This window comes from Heteronotia binoei, chromosome 2, assembly GCF_032191835.1.
Source record: "Heteronotia binoei isolate CCM8104 ecotype False Entrance Well chromosome 2, APGP_CSIRO_Hbin_v1, whole genome shotgun sequence".
In the NCBI taxonomy this organism is placed as follows: Eukaryota; Metazoa; Chordata; class Lepidosauria; order Squamata; family Gekkonidae; genus Heteronotia; species Heteronotia binoei.
In genome coordinates, this window is record NC_083224.1 from 7,940,672 (window position 1) to 7,954,697 (window position 14,026).

A 14,026-nucleotide genomic window follows, 5' to 3' on the forward strand; every position below is an offset into this window, starting at 1 on the left:
ATCTGGCCCTCATAACAAATAAGTTTGACACCCCTGAGGCAGAGGCTTCTCTCTCATTAAGCTTAACGAGTATCATACCATGAATCCCTACTTACGTTTTACAGAAAATGAGTGGAAGTATGTTAGATAGTCTTGTGAGAACAGCTCTCACCTGGACGGGCCAGGTTAACCTGATCTTATCAGATCTCAGCACTATTTGGATGGGAGACCTCCAAGGAAAGCCAGGGGTCGTGACGCAGAGGCGTGCCACGGCAAACCCCCTCTGAATGTCTCTTGCTATGAAAATCCCACGGGGTCAACTGTAACCTGACAGCAACTTCCCACCACCACCAGGTGAGAACAAAGAATGCATAACCAATAATCTGATTGCCTTAATCCAATCGAAGAAGAAGACTGCAGATTTATACCCCGCCCTGAATCAGAGACTCAGAGCGGCTTACAGTCTCCTGTATCTTCTCCCCACACAACAGGCACCCTGTGAGGTGAGTGGGGCTGAGAGAGCTCTGACAGAAGCTGCCCTTTCAAGGACAACTCTGCGAGAGCTATGACTGACGCAAGGCCATTCCAGCAGGTGCAAGTGAAGGAGTGGGGAATCAAACCCGGTTCTCCCACATAAGAGTCCGCACACTTAACCACTACACCAGACTGGCTCTCGCTGTATTTGCTGCTATTAGTTGTATTTGCTGCTATTTCCAGGTCTCACCAATTGCTTTACTCCAATCTCGGCTCTGTAGAAGAGCCCCATGGCACAGAGTGGTAAAGCTGCAGTACTGCAGTCAGAGCCCTCTGCTCACGACCTGGGTTCGATCCCAGCGGAAGCTAGGTTTAGGTAGCTGGCTCCAGGTGTGGAGGGGCAAGAGCGTAGCAGAGACACCTCCATGCTCTGCTTGCACAGTTCCTGATTGGCCATTTATGGAGTAGTCCATTTCGGGGGGAGGGAGGGTGACATAAACTTCCCAGTACTAGGTCAGGAAATTCCTGGAGATTTTGATATGCAGCCTGGAGAGGGTGGGGTTTGGGAAGAGGAGGGGCTTCAGTGGGGTAAAATGCTGCTACAACATGGCTTCTCTTATGTTCTTATGTGACAGAGTGTTGGACTGGATGGGCCATTGGCCTGATCCAACAGAGCTTCTCTTGTGTTCTTATGTGACAGTGTTAGGCTGGATGGGCCATTGGCCTGATCCAACATGGCTTCTCTTATGTTCTTATGTGGCACAGAGTGTTGGGCTGGATGGGCCATTGGCCTGATCCAACATGGCTTCTCTTATGTTCTTATGTGACACGGAGTGTTGGACTGGATGGGCCACTGGCCTGATCCAACAGGGCTTGTCTTATGTTCTTATGTGACTCAGAGTGTTGGACTGGAGGGGCCATTGGCCTGATCCAACAGGGCTTCTCTCATGTTCTTATGGGACACAGAGTGTTGGACTGGAGGGTCCATTGGCCTGATCCAACATGGCTTCTCTTATGTTCTTATGTGACACGGAGTGTTGGACTGGATGGGCCACTGGCCTGATCCAACAGGGCTTGTCTTATGTTCTTATGTGACTCAGAGTGTTGGACTGGAGGGGCCACTGGCCTGATCCAACAGGGCTTGTCTTATGTTCTTCTGTGACACAGAGCGTTGGACTGGAGGGGCCACTGGTCCCATCTTTTTGAAACTTGGAGGGTCTTTTGGGGAGAGGCACTAGATGCTGTGCTGCAAGTGCAGTGCCTCTGCTTCAAAAACAGCCCCCCAAGAGCCCCAGATACCCACAGATCAATTCTCCATGATACCTATGGGAACCAGTTCTCCATAGGGAATAATGGAGTGCCCAGCAGACATTTCTTTCCCCCACCCCGCCCCACTTTCTGATGACCCTGGAGCAGGGGGAGGGCCTTCAATCTAGGGGATCCCCTGCCCCCACCTAGGGATTGGCAACCCTACATGAATACATGCCTGGGTGCATTTGTGTATATGCGTGTGTTTGTGTTTCACTATTAGGTTTTCCATGGTCGATTTCTGGGAGCGGGGGTGCCTTTGGGCTGACCTGGGATTTTTCCAATGTCAAACCAATCCATGGGGGTGTGGGGAGGTTTGCCCTGATCGGGGGGGAGGGGCTCCTCTCTGCATGTCCATGAGAAAAAGGCAGTTCCTCAAAGATGTCAATCATAGGGTTGCCAATCCCCAGGTGGGGGCAGGGGATCCCCCAGTTTGGAGACCTTTACCCAGATTCAGGGTTATCAGAAAGCAGGGGGAGAGGATGGAAATCATAGAATCCTAGAGTTGGAAGGGACCTCCAATGTCCCCTATTCCAACCCCCTGCACAATGCAGGAAACTCACAAACACCTCCCCCTAAATTCACAGGATCCTCATTGCTGTCAGGTGGCCATCTAGCCTCTGTTGAAAAACTGCCAAGGAAGGAGAGCCCACCACCTCCCGAGGAGGAAGCCTGTTCCACTGAGGAACCGCTCTAACGGTCAGGAAGTTCTTCCTGATGTTGAGCCGGAAACTCTTTTGATTTAATTTCAACCCACTGGTTCTGGTCCTATCTTCTGCTGCCACAGAAAACAATTCTACACCATCCTCTATGTGACAGCCCTTCAAGTACTTGAAGATGGTGATCCTATCACCCCTCAACCACCCTCTCCATAATAGAGTGTCTGCTGGGCACTCTATTATTCACTATGGAGACTTATTCCCATAGTAAATAATGGAGAATTGATCCGCCGGTCTCTGGGAGGGCTGTTTATTTATGTAGAGGCACTATATTTTCAGTATAGCATCCAGTGCCTCTCCCCAAAATACCTCCCAAGTTTCAAAAAGATTGGACCAGGGGGTCCCATTTTATGAGCCCCCAAAGAAGGTTCCCCTTTCCTTCATTATTTCCATTGGAGGGAAGGCATTTCAAAGAAGACAACTGCAGATTTATACCCCGCCCTTCTCTCTGAATCAGAGACTCAGAGCAGCTTACAATTTCCTATATCTTCTCCCCCCATGACAGACACCCTATGAGGTGGGTGGGGCTGAGAGGGCTCTCACAGCAGCTGCCCTTTCAAGGACAATTCCTGCAATATCTATGGCTAACCCAAGGCCATTCCAGCAGGTGCAAGTGGAGTGGAGTCCCTTTCAACTTGATGGCCAGAACTCACTTTGGAGTTCAATGATGCTTGTCTCAGCCTTGCTCCTGGCTCCACCCCTAAAGTCTCCTGGCTCCACCCCAGCCTCCTGGCTCCACCCCAAAGTCTCCTGGCGCCACGTCCAGTCTCCTGGCTCCACTCCCAAAGTCGCCTGGCTCCACCCCCAGTCTTCTGGCTCCACCCCCAGTCCCCTGGCGCCACCCCAGACTCCTGGCTCCACCCCCAGTCTCCTGGCTCCACCCCCAAAGTCTCCTGGCACTACCTCCAAAGTCTCTTGGCTCCACCCCCAGTCCCCTGGCACCACCTCCAAAGTCTCCTGGCTCCACACCCAGTCTCCTGGCTCCACACCCAGTCTCCTGGCTCCACACCCAGTCCCCTGGCGCCACCCCTAAAGTCTCCTGGCTCCACCCCCAGTCTCCTGGCTCCACCCCCAAAGTCTCCTGGTGCCACCCCCAGTCTCCTGGCACCACCCCCAGTCTCCTGGCACCACCCCCAGTCTCCTGGCACCACCCCCAAAGTCTCCTGGTTCTACCCCCAGTCTCCTGGCTCCACCCCTAAAGTCTCCTGGCTCCACCCCGTCTCCTGGCTCCACCCCCAAAGTCTCCTGGCTCCACCCCAAAGTCTCCTGGCTCTACCCCCAGTATCCTGGCTCCACCCCTAAAGTTTCCTGGCTCCACCCCCAGTCTCCTGGCTCCACCCCCAAAGTCTCCAGGCTCCAATCCAAAGTCTCCTGGCTCCACCCCCAGTCTCCTGGCTCCACCTCCAAAGTCTCCTGGCTCCACACCCAGTCCCCTGGCGCCACCCCCAAAGTCTCCTGGCTCCAACCCCAGTCTCCTGGCTCCACCCCCAAAGTCTCCTGGTGCCACCCCCAGTCTCCTGGCACCACCCCCAAAGTCTCCTGGTTCTACCCCCAGTCTCCTGGCTCCACCCCTAAAGTCTCCTGGCTCCACCCCCAGTCTCCTGGCTCCACCCCAAAGTCTCCTGGCTCTACCCCCAGTATCCTGGCTCCACCCCTAAAGTTTCCTGGCTCCACCCCCAGTCTCCTGGCTCCACCCCCAAAGTCTCCAGGCTCCAATCCAAAGTCTCATGGCTCCACCCCCAGTCTCCTGGCTCCACCTCCAAAGTCTCCTGGCTCCACACCCAGTCCCCTGGCGCCACCCCCAAAGTCTCCTGGCTCCAACCCCAGTCTCCTGGCTCCACCCCCAAAGTCTCCAGGCTCCAATCCAAAGTCTCATGGCTCCACCCCCAGTCTCCTGGCTCCACCTCCAAAGTCTCCTGGCTCCACACCCAGTCCCCTGGCGCCACCCCCAAAGTCTCCTGGCTCCACCCCCAGTCTCCTGGCTCCACCCCCAAAGTCTCCAGGCTCCAATCCAAAGTCTCATGGCTCCACCCCCAGTCTCCTGGCTCCACCTCCAAAGTCTCCTGGCTCCACACCCAGTCCCCTGGCGCCACCCCCAAAGTCTCCTGGTGCCACCCCCAGTCTCCTGGCACCACCCCCAATGTCTCTTGGTTCTACCCCCAGTCTCCTGGCTCCACCCCTAAAGTCTCCTGGCTCCACCCCCAGTCTCCTGGCTCCACCCCCAAAGTCTCCAGGCTCCAATCCAAAGTCTCCTGGCTCCACCCCGTCACCTGGCTCCACCCCCAGTCTCCTGGCTCCACCCCCAAAGTCCTCATACCTTTCTTGACTTGCACTTGGCCACCCACCCTAAGACAAGTTTCTTTTCAAATTTAAAAAGCTGTCCATCATTGCGACCAACGCTCCCCCCCGCCCCCCCCCCTCCGCCCTGCTTTCTTTTACCAAACTGCATGGGGCGCCGTCCAGAGACCTCCCCCCGCCCCAATTTCTCCCCTCCCCCACGCGGCATGAGGCCCCCCCCCCACCAAGGGGTCTCGCGTGCCCCTCCCCTCCTCCCCCACCTTGTTCTTGGCCATGGCGCCCCTCAGCCTCCAGCCGCCATCAGCCGCGTCTCGTCTCCATGGCAACCCGAGCAGGCCGCGGAGCTCGGTGGGCGGGGCTGAGGCGGTGGGCGGGGCCGAGGCGATTCTCGGCGCCGGAGGCTGCAAATGCGGGTTGCCGACCCCAAGGTGGGACAAACATAACACGATTTATTATAACCAATTAAAAACCTTCGTGCATTTTAACGCGCCACATTTAAAATTTTTGCATAGCTCACGTTATAATAAAGGTCCAGTTAAAATATATGAAGGTTTTTAAATGGTTATAATAAATCTTGTTATTCATCACAGCAGTTGCTTCACTTCCACTGTTTGTCCCATTTACTGTGATCCCTTTTCCTTGTTACAATCAACAGTAGGGTTGTCAAGTCCAATTCAAGAAATATCTGGAGACTTTGGGGGCGGAGCCAGGAGACTTTGGGGGCGGAGCCAGGAGACATTAGGGGTGGAGCCAAGATCAAAGCTGTGACAAGCATCATTGAACTCCCAAGGGAGTCCTGGACATCACATTTAAAGGGACGGCACACCTTTTCAAAGCCTTCCTTCCACAGGAAATAATGAAGGATAGGGGCACCTTCTTTTGGGGTCATAGAATTGGACCCCCTGGTCCAATCTCTTTGAAACTTGGGGGGTATTTTGGGGAGGGGCACTAGATGCTATATTGAAAATTCAGTGCCTCTACCCCAAAAAGCAGCTGTCCAAGAGCCCCAGATACCCCCAGAACAATTCCCCATGATTTTCTATGGGAATAAATCTCCATAGTGAATAAGACTTCACAGAAGGCATTTCCCTCCCCTCCTCCCTGCTTTCTGACAACCCTGAAGTGGGGGGGGGAGGGCCTCCAAACCTGCCTCACACAGTGGCCAACCAGTTCTTCTGGAGGGCCAACAACAGGGCAGAGAGGCTGAGGCCTTCATAAGAACATCAGAAGAGCCCTGCTGGATCAGACCAGTGAGTTTCCACCTAGTCCAGCATCCTGCCTCACACAATGGCCAACCAATTCCTCTGGAGGGCCAACAGCAGGGCAGAGAGGCTGAGGCTTTCCCCTGATAAGAACATCAGAAGAGCCCTGCTGGATCAGACCAGTGAGGGTCCATCTAGTCCAGCTTCCTGTCTCACACAGTGGCCAGCCAGATCCTCTGAAGGGCCAACAACAGGGCAGAGAGGCCGAGGCCTTCATAAGAACATCAGAAGAGCCCTGCTGGATCAGACCAGTGAGGGTCCATCTAGTCCAGCTTCCTGCATCACACAGTTCCTCTGGAGGGCCAACAACAGGGCAGAGAGGCTGAGGCCTTCATAAGAACATCAGAAGAGCCCTGCTGGATCAGACCAGTGAGGGTCCATCTAGTCCATCTAGTCCTTGTCCAGCCTCTCCTTCTCCTCCTCCTCCTCCTCCTCCTCTTCTCCTTCCTTTTGGGTACAGGAATAGTCTTTGTGTGTTAGAACATAAGAACATAAGAGAAGCCATGCTGGATCAGGCCAACGGCCCATCAAGTCCAACACTCTGTGTCACACAGTGGCAAAAAATGTTATATACACACATACACTGTGGCTAATAGCCACTGATGGACCTCTGCTCCATATTTTTATCTAAACCCCTCTTGAAGGTGGCTATACTTGTGGCCGCCACCACCTCTTGTGGCAGTGAATTCCACATGTTAATCACCCTTTGGTATTCTCCTTTGATAATGTGCCTGATTTCAACCCATAGTTCTTCTGGTTCACAATCACTTGAACTTAGTACTGCAAACCTGTTCTTTACAGGGTCTTCAAACTCTACAAGAAATGTTTCTTCGATTGTATTCTGACTCTGAACGTTTTGGTGTTTTTCTTCAGCTTTCTTCCGATTTTCTATATTAACGATTCATGGTCTGTACCACAAACAACATCAGGTCTTGTTTTCCCGTAGCTTCTCCATCTTCTGCTTCCGATTATGTAATCTCTTTGGTTTCTATATTGGCTATCAGGTGATGTCATGTGCCTGAAATGTGAGTTCTCAATAAACAAACCGTTGTCTTTGCAGAATTCTACAAGTAGACTATACCGGGCAGAATAGAAATCCAGGGGGCAGTAACAAAGTGGATGGAGGGTAGATTCTCTCAGAGAAAAGGATGTTGCAGGGTAATTTTGGGCTGTATCAACAGAAGTCTAGTATCCAGATCACATGAAGTGATGGGATCGCTTTACTCTGCTCTGGTAAGACCTCGCCTGGGAGTTTTGGGCACCACATTTTGAGAAGGATCTAGACAAGCTGGAACGGGTCCAGAGGAGGGCGACGAAGATGTTCAGGGGTCTGGAGACCAAGTCCTATGAAGAATGGTTGAAGGAGCTGGGCATGTTTAGCCTGGAAAGGAGGCGGCTGAGAGGTGACAGGATCACCATCTTCAAGTCCTTGAAGGGCTGTTCATCTAGAGGATGGGGTGGAATTGTTTTCTGTGGCCCCAGAAGGTAAAACCAGAACCAATGGGTTGAAATTAAATCAAAAGGGTTTCCGTCTGAACATTAGGAAGAACTTCCTGACCGTTAGAGCAGTTCCTCAATGAAAAGGCTTTCTCGGGAGGTGGTGGGCTCTCTTTCCTTGGAGGTTTTTCAACAGAGGCTAGAAGGTCATCTGACAGCAATGAGGATCCTGTGAATTTAGGGGAGGTGTTTGTGAGTTTCCTGCATTGTGCAGGGGGTTGGACTAGATGGCCCTGGAGGTCCCTTCCAACTCTACGATTCTAGATAGCTGGGATGGGAAACGCCTGGAGATTGGGGGAGGGGGGGGGAGTTGGGACCTAAGTAGGGTATAACGCCACAGAGTTCACCCACCATAGCTGTTGCTTTTCTCCAGGGAACTGGTCTCTGTCGTCTGGAGACTGGCTGTAATTCCAGAAGATCTCCGGTCCGCAGCTGGAGACAGGGAAGGAAAGAAGGTGCCATTTCATGGCCCAGCACCCAGAAAAGGAGGAGGAGGAGGAGGAGGAGGAGGAGGAGAAGAAGAAGAAGAAGAAGAAGAAGAAGAAGAAGAAGAAGAAGAAGAAGAAGAAGAAGATGATGATGATTATGATGATTATACTCGATTTATATCCTGCCCTCCACTCTGAATTTCAGCGTCTCAGAGCGGCTTACAATCTCCTCTATCTTCTGCCCCCACAACAAACACCCTGTGAGGTGGGTGGGGCTGAGAGAGCTTTGCCAGCAGCTGCCCCTTCAAGGACAACCTCTGCCAGAGCTATGGCTGACCCAAGGCCGTTCTAGCAGGAGCAGGTGGAGGAGTGTGGAAGAAGAAGACAACTAGAGATTTATACCCCGCCCTTCTCTCTGAATCAGAGTCTCAGAGCGGCTCACAATCTCCTTTACCTTCCTCCCCCACAACAGACACCCTGTGAGCTGGGTGGGGCTGAGAGAGCTCTGACAGAAGCTGCCTTTTCAAGGACAACTCTGCCAGAGCTATGGCTGACCCAAGGCTATCCCAGCAGCTGCAAGTGGAGGAGTGGGAAATCAAACCCGGTTCTCCCAGATAAGAGTCCGCACACTTAACCACTACACCAAACTGGCTCGAAGAAGAAGAAGAAGAAGAAATTGGATTAATATCCTGCCACCACTCCTAATCTTAGAGCAGCACACAATCTCCTTTCATCTTCCTCCCCCACAACAGACATCCTGTGAGGTGGGTGGGGCTAAGAGGGCTCTCCCAGAAGCCGCCCTTTCAAGGACAGAGTCTCAGAGCGGCCTACAATCTCCTTTTATCTCCCTCCCCCACAACAGACATCCTGTGAGGTGGGTGGGGCTGAGAGGGCTCTCCCAGAAGCTGCCCTTTCAAGGACAGCTCTGCGAGAGCTATGGCTGACCCAAGGCCCTTCCAGCAGCTGCAAGTGGAGGAGTGGGGAATCAAACCCGGTTCTCCTAGATAAGAGAGCTCTGGCTGACCCAAGGCCATTCCAGCAGGTGCAAGTGGAGGAGTGGGGAATCAAACCCGGTTCTCCCAGATAAGAGAGCTCTGGCTGACCCAAGGCCATTCCAGCAGGTGCAAGTGGAGGAGTGGGGAATCAAACCCGGTTCTCCCAGATAAGAGAGCTCTGGCTGACCCAAGGCCATTCCAGCAGCTGCAAGTGGAGGAGGGGGGAATCAAACCCGGTTCTCCCAGATAAGAGAGCTCTGGCTGACCCAAGGCCATTCCAGCAGCTGCAAGTGGAGGAGGGGGGAATCAAACCCGGTTCTCCCAGATAAGAGAGCTCTGGCTGACCCAAGCCCATTCCAGCAGCTGCAAGTGGAGGAGGGGGGAATCAAACCCGGTTCTCCCAGATAAGAGAGCTCTGGCTGACCCAAGCCCATTCCAGCAGCTGCAAGTGGAGGAGGGGGGAATCAAACCCGGTTCTCCCAGATAAGAGAGCTCTGGCTGACCCAAGGCCCTTCCAGCAGGTGCAAGGGAAGGAGTGGGGAATCAAACCCGGTTCTCCCAGATAAGAGAGCTTTGGCTGACCCAAGGCCATCCCAGCAGCTGCAAGCGGAGGAGTGGGGAATCAAACCCGGTTCTCCCAGATAAGAGAGCTCTGGCTGACCCAAGCCCATTCCAGCAGCTGCAAGTGGAGGAGGGGGGAATCAAACCCGGTTCTCCCAGATAAGAGAGCTCTGGCTGACCCAAGGCCATTCCAGCAGCTGCAAGTGGAGGAGAGGGGAATCAAACCCGGTGCTCCCAGATAAGAGTCCGTGCACTTCACCACCACACCAAACTGCCAGGAGGAGGTGCTGGCAGCTGTAACTGGCATCGAAGGTGTTTGTTTGGGGATGCGGCTGTCTGCCCGGTGAGGCAATCCCTTTGGGAGGCAACCCAGTAAATACCAGGGTTGTGAGACACAAATCACACGGTTAGAGCAGACACCTGCGGCTGCCACACCTGACTGACACTTTCTGGTGGCGCTTGGCCCAAGGAGGGACATGGCCCCATGAAAAGGTGTGTTTCTTCTTGCCAAGCTGGGGAGGGGCTGTTGCTGCTCAGGGGTCCCTGAAAGGCCAGATTGGGACGTTCAAAGAGTCCAGAGCAGGCACAGCTAAGCAGTCTAGGTGGGGGCTGACATGACCCAGACCATGGTAATGAGCGGGAGGAACGCCCTTTTGCCTCATCGCCTGCGACACAACAAGCCCACGCCCATTGTTGTTGGCACAGTCTGACCTAAGAACATCAGAAGAGCCCTGCTGGATCAGACCAGGGAGGGTGCATCTAGTCCAGCCTCCTGCCTCACACAGTGGCCAGCCAGTTCCTCTGGAGGGCGAACAACAGGGCAGAGAGGCCGAGGCCTTCATAAGAACATCAGAAGGGCCCTGCTGGATCAGACCAGGGAGGGTCCATCTAGTCCAGCCTCCTGTCTCACACAGTGGCCAACCAGTTCCTCTGGAGGGCCAACAACAGGGCAGAGAGGCCGAGGCCTTCATAAGAACCTCAGAAGAGCCCTGCTGGATCAGACCAGGGAGGGTCCATTTAGTCCAGCCTCCTGTCTCACACAGTGGCCAACCAGTTCCTCTGGAGGGCCAACAAGAGGGCAGAGAGGCCGAGGCCTTCATTAGAACATCAGAAGAGCCCTGCTGGATCAGACCAGTGAGGGCCCATCTAGTCCAGCCTCCTGTCTCACACAGTGGCCAACCAGTTCCTCTGGAGGGCCAATAATAGGGCAGATACGCTGAGGCCTTCATAAGATCAGAAGAGCCCTGCTGGGTCAGACCAATGAGGGTCCATCTAGTCCAGCATCCTGTCTCACACAGTGGCCAGCCAGTTCCTCTGGAGGGCCAACAACAGGGCAGAGGGACCGAGGCCTTCATAAGAACATCAGAAGAGCCCTGCTGGATCAGACCAGGAAGGGTCCATCCATTCCAACCTCCCATCTCACAGTGGCCAAGCAGTTCCTCTGGAGGGCCAACAACAGGGCAGAGGGGCCGAGGCCTTCATAAGATCAGAAGAATCCTGCTGGATCAGACCAAGGAGGGTCCATCCAGTTCAACCTTCTGTCTCACACAGTGGCCAACCAGTTCCTCTTGAGGGCCAACAACAGGGCAGAAAGGCCGAGGCCTTCATAAGAACATCAGAAGAGCCCTGCTGGATCAGACCAGTGAGGGTCCATCTAGTCCATCATCCTGTCTCACACAGTGGCCAACGACAGGGCAGAGAGGCTGAGGCCTTCACAAGAACATCAGAAGAGCCCTGCTGGGTCAGACCACTGAGGGTCCATCTAGTCCAGGCTCTTGTCTCACACAGTGGCCAACCAGTTCCTCTGGAGGGCCAACAACAGGGCAGAGAGGCTGAGGCCTTCCTAAGAACATCAAAAGAGCCCTGCTGCATCAGACCAGGGAGGGGCCATCCAGTCCATCCTCCTGTCTCACACTGTGGCCAATCAGTTCCTCTGGAGGGACAACAACAGGGCAGAGAGGCTGAGGCCTTCATAAGAACATCAGAAGAGCCCTGCTGGATCAGACCAGGGAGGGTCCATCTAGTCCAGCCTCCTGTCTCACACTGTGGCCAATCAGTTCCTACAGAGAGCCAACAGCAGGGCAGAGAGGCTGAGGCCTTCACAAGAACATCAGAAGAGCCCTGCTGGATCAGACCAGGGAGGGTCCATCTAGTCCAGCCTCCTGTCTCACACAGTGGCCAACCAGTTCCTACAGAGAGCCAACAGCAGGGCAGAGAGGCTGAGGCCTTCACAAGAACATCAGAAGAGCCCTGCTGGATCAGACCAGGGAGGGTCCATCTAGTCCAGCCTCCTGTCTCACACAGTGGCCAGCCAGTTCCTCTGGAGGGCCAACAAGAGGGCAGAGAGGCCGAGGCATTCCCCACAGTGGCCCCCTTCCTCTGGGATTCAGAGTCTGGCTGCCTCTGAATGTGGAGGTTCCTCTCAGCCACCAGGGCTAGTAGCCATCGATAGACTTCTCCTCCTTGAATCCACCTAATCCCCCTTTAAAGCTGTCTGTTCCTTTGGCCATCGCTACATCCTTCAGCAGCAGATTCCACATCTTAATCACTCTCCATGTAAAGAGGCATCTCCTTTTGTCTGCCCCGAATCTGTGGCCCATCACCACATCACGTCCTGCCAAGCCTGCTGCCCTCTCCAAGCCTCTGCTGTCCTTGAGCTCCAAGATTTTCCCCAACTGGTCCTGCCCACCTGAAGTCTGGCCCTGAGGTTGCAGACAGAACACACACACACACACACACCCATATGCTTTAAGAACATAAGAGAAGCCATGTTGGATCAGGCCAACACTTTCCCCATCACCGCAAAATCCTTGGAGAGCAAGTTTGGTGTAGTGGTTAAGTGCGCGGACTCTTATCTGGGAGAACCGGGTTTGATTCCCCACTCCTCCACTTGCACCTGCTAGCATGGCCTTGGGTCAGCCAGAGCTCTCTTATCTGGGAGAACCGGGTTTGATTCCCCACTCCTCCGCTTGCAGCTGCTGGAATGGCCTTGGGTCAGCCAGAGCTCTCTTATCTGGGAGAGCAGGGTTTGATTCCCCACTCCTCCACTTGCATCTGCTAGCATGGCCTTGGGTCAGCCATAGCCCTGGCAGAGGTTGTCCTTGAAAGGGCAGCTGCTGTGAGAGCACTCTCCAGCCCCACCCACCTCACAGGGTGTCTGTTGTGGGGGAGGAAGGTAAAGGAGATTGTGGGCCACTCTGAGACTCTTTGGAGTGGAGGGCGGGTTATAAATCCAATATCTTCTTCTTCTTCTTCTTTCTGAAATACGGTGGTCAGAACGGTTCATAACATTCCAAATGAGGCCACATCATAGAGCCAGTTTGGTGTAGCGGTTAAGTGCGCTCTGTCACGTTCTCCGGGTGCAGGCAGGCTGGAGTCCCAAGCCAGTCCAAGGCCAAAGTCCATGAATTCAAGCAGGAGCCAAGTCACCAATGCAGAAACACAAACCGGAATCAGAAGTCAATGTCCAAAAGCCACAAGGTCAGGGTGCCAAGGAAATCAAGCAGGTCAGGATCAGGAAGGAGGCGGATGGAAGCCAGAGAACAGACTTGTTGCTTCCACAAGGTTACCAGGTCCTGGGTGGGAGCTATATGGGAGTCTCAATCAGCCTGCTCCCTGGAGGAAGTGACTCTGCTAGAACGCAGGGCTGAGAGATCTGAAGTATCGGCATGCCTCATGTCTTCGCTCTGAAAGTTCTTTCCGGACCCTGCTTCGAACTCTTGAGATGGGAGGAGGAGAGCTTGGAGGAGATTGATCATCAACAGCTGACACTGGTGCCTGGAGAATGATTGATGGGCCAGCTGCTGCTTGTTCAGCTGAGGAACTGGCTGGCAACTCTTCCAGGTGTGTTAACCCTTCCAGCTCCTCCTCGTCAGGGGTCATGACATGCAGGCTCTTATCTGGGAGAACTGGGTTTGATTCCCCTCTCCTCCACTTGAAGGTGCTGGAATGGCCCTGGGTCAGCCAGAGCTCTCGCAGAGTTGTCCTTGAAAGGGCAGCTTCTGGGAGAGCACTCTCAGCCCCACCCACCTCACAGGGTGTCTGTTGTGGGGTATTGTAAGCTGCTCTGAGACTCTGAGATTCAGAATGAAGGACAGGGTATAAACCGAACTTCTTCTTCTCCTCCTCCTCCTCCTCCTTCTTCTTCACATTAGAACATAAGAAAACATTTTAAAAGCCATGTTGGATCAGGCCAATGGCCCATCCAGTCCAACACTCTGTGTCATACAGTGGCCAAAAAAACCCAAAACAGGTGCCATCAAGAGGTCCATCAGTGGAGCCAGGACACTAGAAGCCCACCCACTGTGCCCCCCCCCAAGCACCAACACTACAGAGCATCACTTGCCCCAGAAAGAGTTCCAACAATACGCTGTGGCTAATAGCCATTGATGGACCTCTGCTTCATATATGAACATGAGAAGCCATGTTAGATCAGGCCAGTGGCCCATGCAGTCCAATTCTCTGTGTCTCACAGTGGCCAAAAACCCCGTGCCACCAGGAGATCC

General features: G+C 53.9%; 1 protein-coding gene across 1 annotated transcript in view; it reads right to left on the bottom strand.

The window, feature by feature from the left end:
* TTLL9 (tubulin tyrosine ligase like 9) overlaps positions 1-5,116 on the bottom strand; it is an 88,999-nt gene extending 83,883 nt beyond the window's left edge. The window contains exon 1 of the mRNA XM_060233183.1: positions 5,039-5,116. Coding sequence (XP_060089166.1) covers positions 5,039-5,053 — 15 coding nt within the window. The 5' untranslated portion in view covers positions 5,054-5,116. The remainder of the gene's footprint in view (positions 1-5,038) is intronic.
* Between the last annotated feature and the right edge of the window lie 8,910 nt (positions 5,117-14,026).